The following is a 6,464-nucleotide window of genomic DNA, read 5'->3' on the forward strand; positions in this document are numbered from 1 at the left end:
GCCAGAAACTACACCGAAACGGCAAATTCTAGCCATTCCAACCAGAATGAAATGGAATTCAAAACCTTGGTTTCAATTCCCAAATGCAATGTAGTTATTTTGAAAAAAAAAAATTAATTTATTATTAAAAAATTAAATTTTTTTATATAAATTTTATATTTATATTTTTTTATTCAAAATATTACACAACTTTGTACACTCACGACTACAATTATCAATTTCCACTTTTATCCAATATCTTCGTATAAATAGATTTTAGAAAATAAATCCTGACATAAATTTACTTAATATATCATATTTTAAAATATTTTTATTGTAAAATAAATTTATCATATCACATCAAATTACATTAATTTATTAATGTACTTTTTAAAAAATCTCTTAAAAAAGCCATATAAATAAAAAAGATACTGAGGGACGAGGTGTTAGCCTTAACGACTAGGTTCGGTTTGGTAGTAAGATTATAATTTTGAGTTTTAAAATAAAATATTAAAATATTATACTTTTAATATTATTATTATTTTAAGATTTGAAAAAATTAAGAAAAAGTTGAATTATTTATTATATTTTACAAGAAAATTTGAAAAAATTGTAATGATGAGATGATAATTTTGAATTTGAGATGAGAAATTTGAATTGCCAAACCGAACCAACCTTAGTGCATGTTTGAGGTTGCGGTAGAAAATATTATTTTTAACTTAAAACTTATAGCTTAGAGCTTAATACAATAAACTCTATTATTAAAAATTTATTTATTGTTTGGGATCCGTATATCTATAGCACTTTTAAACATACTAATTTGTTTGGAAATAAATTTAAAAAGCACTTTTTGACATAAAAATGACATAAAAGGACATATACTTGATAAAAATAAAATATTATAATAAAATAATAACAAAAATAATCTAATAGATTTTTCAATAATTATAATGAAAAAGAAAATTTTTTCAATAATGCATAAGTGATAGGAGAAGATGAAAAAATATTTATGAGTAAAGTCTTGAGTAGATTATACGGAAATAATAAAAAAATATAGATTGGCAAAATTGTCATTGTGATAAAATAATGAAGGTCATTTCGTATTGTACATAGTACAGTAAAATAGAGATTACTTTTTCTGAAGTACTTCTAACAAAAAGCATTACTTTGGTGCTTTTATTAAAATGTAATTTTTTGTTTTTTCTTGATTTAGAAGTACTTTAATGTAAAACTACCAAACGGATGAATTTTGTCATATAAACACTTTATACCGTTCTACCGCACTTTTTAGATCTCCCACCGCAATTTCAAATAGCCCTTAGTCAGGATTAAATCAATAGAACTATTGCTTAATTCAGCAGCTGATTCAAAACTTGGCCTAAAATGCAAGGAAATGCTGTTGGGGGATCTCGTTGTTATATCATAATTGTAGATTTGGTAGAGATTACCAAATCAGGATGGTTCAAAGAAGTACCCATATCTCTCTGTTTTTTCTCTATTTTAAAAACAGAACACAGTAGCATCATAACTTGTCCAATCAGGCCCAAAGATTAAAGCCATGCAACGGCTCCGGTTCCCAGTTCAATATTCTGTGTGGATTTGGGAAACCCAAGAATTCTTCAGACTTGCTCAGTCTGCTCAGATGTTGCAAATTGATTGTCAGCATCAGGTGCCAATCTAAACTTCAGAATCTTATGAAGCCGTGCCACTGGTTTTACATCCTTGCTTGGCGCTCGATTTGGATCTATCATACATTTTGCCGAGAAAAGGTTTGCTTCGGATGGTCCTGTCTCTTCGTGAACCACTGGGGTAGCATCTGCAAAGAGAAGCGGATTTAGCACACACCCGTAACCAGAAAAGAAGGCAGTGAGGCTGCAGGAATGATTTTATAGGCGATTGCTCTTGGATCAAATAGGTCAGGCGACTTCTTCTGTCATGTGGGGGCTCGAACAAGGTAATAAAGACAGCTGCAATAACCATCATTCTGGTGATATTATATCCCAAACTTCCCTTCTACAACACTAACAAGCAAGCATTTCATGAAAGTGAAATTAAGTAAACAGTAGTTTAAATACTCTGTAACAGAATCTACCCTACATATGTTTCGAATTAATGGAAGTGGGGGGAAATTCTGAATTCCTTTTAACTTCTTGGCAAACAAACCGAGTATGACATGTTACAAGGAACCAAAACCATTCACCTTCTTCCGTGAAAACCAAGCAAGTGCCAATTGTTTCTTCATATTCACCTATCTGTAAGGAGACTAGTATTAGTAATGGCTTAAAGGAAGCATGACCCAAGCCTCACAAATTAACACAAGAATCAACGAGGATACAAAAGATAAAACAATTGGAGTTCATGATACCAAAGTACTAAGTTCTACTTAAAGTTATTCCATCAATGCATCAACCTCAAAAATCTCTATTGAGTAACATGCTAACTACCAATGTAATGAATAGACGAAAGCTAAAATTTCCATCTGGAATATAAAGGAGGAAGTAAAGATTAATTTCTGACTATCGCTAGCTAAAAGCCTAAATTATAATTGTCTGACTATATTTTTTACGAAAGACATGGCCATCTCCACACAAAGCTGATATCATAGGTTTTAAATCAAGATTATTATTTCTCTTCAGAAAAGGACACTTAAACAGAAGTCTTTATTGTATTATATATTTATGACCTTATCTCAACAAATGGTATTCGATAAAACCTGTCCCACATATGTTGCCTTATTTCTGGGAATTCTTAAACAAAAGGAAATGAAGACAATTACTGTCAGACAAAAATTATCCCAACAAATGTTAAGACAAGAATTTTGTCTGACAACAACTCCTAAAGAAATAAAGAAAACATATATTCAAAATCTGGAGGGGAAAAACAAAAGGAACAAAAAAAACACCTGTTTAGATAATTAACTTTCACACTCAAATCAATACAAAATTATCATAGGCAAAAAACTCACCAACTTCAATTTTTCATCAATAATTAATACTGGATTCAATGTGTCCAGGCCCTAAAAATACAAGCAAACGAATGGTAATGAGATTTGAAGAAACCAAACCATATCCATGTAGAACTGAATACATAATTTTCAAACAATGATGTCTCGCATGTCTAGAACTTACAGAGAGAACATATGGTGCATTTGACGGGATGTCAAGTTGCCCAGAAACACTGTTGATATCAAGCAATACGAATTCTTCTTCATCCCCTTGATGATGTTGCACCGAGCTTACCTCCATATCCTAAACACAAGCAATATGTTGAGGGGAAGTCAGTTTGACATGTCGAGCATTGTGTTCACCATCAAAGTGTTAAACTTCATACCGGAGGCAGAAGTCAAGACTCATTTTCTTAGAACTCTATACCAGTGGATGAACAACTGAACATTCGATCTTGCTTTTTCTTCTTTCGTTTTTCAGGATTTCTATCACTTCAATTTTGCAATAATGTGTCTCCTTGAGGATTCTGACCCTTTCTTTTCAAACCCAACAAGCAAATGACGTAGAAAAACAAAACCTCTAATAAATTTTAGTTCTGGGTACCTTGTGTTGTGCCTATCAATGCAAGGACAGAAACTAACAGCTCACCTGACCTAGTGGACAGTTATGAAAAAACCTACTCCGAAAAAAAAAAAAACAAAAAATAAAGCAATGAATAAAAAGTTCAAAGCGAACATATACGCACTAAACATCGCTCCCTTATACGCACTAAACAATTCGGGGATGGAAAGAGAAGAAGGGGGGTTACCGAGAGGTACACGGCTGAAGGAGGATGTGGCGTTGTGCGATGTCGGTTTGAACCTAGAGGGGATCCGTGTGGTTTATAAGCAAAACGGAGTCCAACTGCAACTCAGTGGCTTAAGAGTGGATGATTGGCGGCTTCTGTGCGAGATGGCAATGGAGCTGGGCTGGTTTTCCGACGACACAAATAGATGAGAATAGAGCGAGAGATGGAAAGAAAGAAAGAAAGATGAGAGAGAGAGAGAGAGAGAGAGAGAGAGGTCACAGAGAGATGAGCGCGAGAGCTCGAGGAAGAAATCCAACCTAGTTTCGTCAGTGGGCTTCTGATGGCAGCTGTATTGAGTGGCGGGGAAGAGGAATCGTGAGTGGCAGAGGGAGAATTGCACCGTCAGTGTGTGTCCAAATCACCTAAAAGAGGACCATGGTGGCTGAAGCAATGTCTAGCCGCGACGGTGGCTGTGGCGGGGCTGGGCCGGCTGGCGTGGTGTGGGGAGAGAGCTTGGGGTGCGTGACGGACGCAGTTCTACGCGTGCGCGATATATTCACTCGCAGAAATAAGGTGGTCTTCACTCTTCCGCACACAGCTGAGCCGTGGGTGGTAGGCCCACTTTTCCATAAAGGGATAGGGATCCCGTTCATTTGTCTCGCTCACTTATTTTATTTTATTTATTTATTTATTTTTAAATTTATTTTTACAGAAAAATTAAGAAAATATTATTTAATTATATTGTGAATTTTATTTATTTTTTTAAAATATTTAAAAGTGTTAAAAGAAATATTTAAAAGTGTTTTTTTTTCATATTATTTTTTTAATACTTTTAAATATTTTGAAAAATAAATAAAATTCACAATATAATTAAATATAATTTTCTTAATCTTTTTATAAAAAAAATTCAAAAAAAAAAAGAAATTCAGCGGAACAAGTTAACGAAATCCCCAACAAGATCTCTAGCATTGTCCATCCATAAAAAGGCTTTTGAAACTTTCATGAACCTTTTCTTGGGCTCAGTAGACTTTTCCCATCTCTGTCTTAACAAATTTGGATTTGGGTATCCTCCCACTTTTATATATATATATATGAGAAATGATATTTATAATCGTGATTATATGAATATCGTATAATTTAAAAAAATTAATACAAAATTCACATAAAAAAATTAATTTTTTAATTATAGACTCCATTCTTTTTTAAAATAATTACATGTCGTTTACACACTTCATAACTGCATGTAACATTACTCTATATATATATACATACATATGTATATATATATGTATATGGATGCTAAGCTTAATAGTTTTATTTTATATTTTACACGCCCCAATCAAATAACTCAACTCATTACAAGAAGAAACTCATTATATTTTATTCACAAGGAATTTATGGAAGGATCTCCCTTGAGAGCATAACAAGTAAAGCGTGTGGTGGTTTGAAAAATCGAAAATTTTCAAGTCAACATCGAGTAAAGCAAATTTCCATGGGTAATGGAAATTAAAGCATTCTTAGCGAAGAAAGTTCAAATAGTTTCCTCAGCCTTTACAAATGCCTACATATATACGAACATTAAGCTTGCGGTGATTGTATCCTCAATCCCAAGGCTCATCCAAGATTTCCTTGTGTAATTGAAAGTCCTCACTTCGTGTCTAAAATAAGCAACGAGCTTAGAAAATCTGAAACCATCCCCAACCAAAAATAAAAGCACCTATAACTTTCAACCTAAAACTTAAATTCTAAACCTTCAATCATATCAAAATTATTTCATAGTCTACATGATGAACCTAAAGAATCCAAAATCTCAAATTCCATAACAAATCATTTCTTAAAATCTACAAAATCAAAAACTTCAGATTTCTTATGACACATTCCTTAAAGGTAGCAGATTCTAAAACCTTAAAACCAAGAATTATTTATTGGATTCCGCAAAATTCTAGACATCAAATTTGAAAATTATTTTCATAGTCCTCGGAAATCCAAACCATGTATATTAAAATCTATAGAACCTCTTTCTATCAACCTTATTTACACCAATAAAATCTAAACCTTAAGTCATTCTTTTTTTTTTTTTTAAGAAGAGGCATAATCTCTAAACCTCAGATTTCCAAAACCTCAATCCATAAAGTCTACAGAATCTCAAACTTTAAATTTCATCAAACTCCTTATTATAATATGTAGAATTTCGCACTTGTCTCTGATACCAACTGTAATGCCTCGGTCCTGGATGGGGTCAGAGAGTTACTTTCTGTCATTTAAACTTACATTCTAACAATATTTTTACAGACTCCAAATTCTCAAAGCCATAGAAAATTATTGTTTCAAACCAACTACTTCAATATAATCAACCTCCCAAAATACCAAGTTACCAGAACACGACAAAATTATTTAATAAAATTCCTCAACACTCATAGAAACCTTACATGCTTAAATCATCTCACCCATGTTCTATAATCTTGATCCTCATATAAAATATTCAAATTATCTGAAAAATATTCTAGAGATAAGGGGTGAGTTACCAATAACTCAGTAAATAGAGAATATATACTAGTATGTAAACATGAGTATTTACAGAATTCAAAATGTAGAACAAAACATTTAATTTCAGAATGCAAAAATTAGAACATTTATTTTCAGAATGCAGAATCAAAACATGTTATCAAAATATCAGAGCGAAACTTTCATAAACATTTTTATTCAAAAATCCTTTGGCATATCGTAAACTAAAACATCATATTCATATAGCA

At 32.3% G+C, this 6,464-nt stretch overlaps 1 protein-coding gene across 7 annotated transcripts; it reads right to left on the reverse strand.

The window, feature by feature from the left end:
• Nucleotides 1-1,363: 1,363 nt before the first annotated feature.
• LOC122318886 (general transcription factor 3C polypeptide 6-like) lies at nucleotides 1,364-4,338 on the reverse strand. 7 transcript variants are annotated; one of them, XM_043136614.1, is made up of 6 exons: nucleotides 4,029-4,333; nucleotides 3,733-3,887; nucleotides 3,108-3,227; nucleotides 2,945-2,995; nucleotides 2,180-2,231; nucleotides 1,364-1,946 (listed from the first exon to the last, which is right to left on the reverse strand). In XM_043136614.1, exons 3-6 carry the CDS (start codon nucleotides 3,222-3,224, stop codon nucleotides 1,672-1,674), a joined length of 495 nt encoding a protein of 164 aa, XP_042992548.1. In that variant the 5' UTR covers nucleotides 3,225-3,227; nucleotides 3,733-3,887; nucleotides 4,029-4,333; the 3' UTR covers nucleotides 1,364-1,671. The 7 variants fall into 7 exon arrangements, with proteins under 7 accessions (XP_042992548.1, XP_042992547.1, XP_042992553.1 ...); XM_043136613.1 differs by having other exon boundaries at nucleotides 3,733-3,892; nucleotides 4,029-4,327; XM_043136619.1 differs by having other exon boundaries at nucleotides 1,364-1,795; nucleotides 3,733-3,892; nucleotides 4,029-4,321.
• Nucleotides 4,339-6,464: the final 2,126 nt, after the last annotated feature.

Source organism: Carya illinoinensis, chromosome 8, assembly GCF_018687715.1.
Source record: "Carya illinoinensis cultivar Pawnee chromosome 8, C.illinoinensisPawnee_v1, whole genome shotgun sequence".
NCBI lineage: Eukaryota > Viridiplantae > Streptophyta > Magnoliopsida > Fagales > Juglandaceae > Carya > Carya illinoinensis.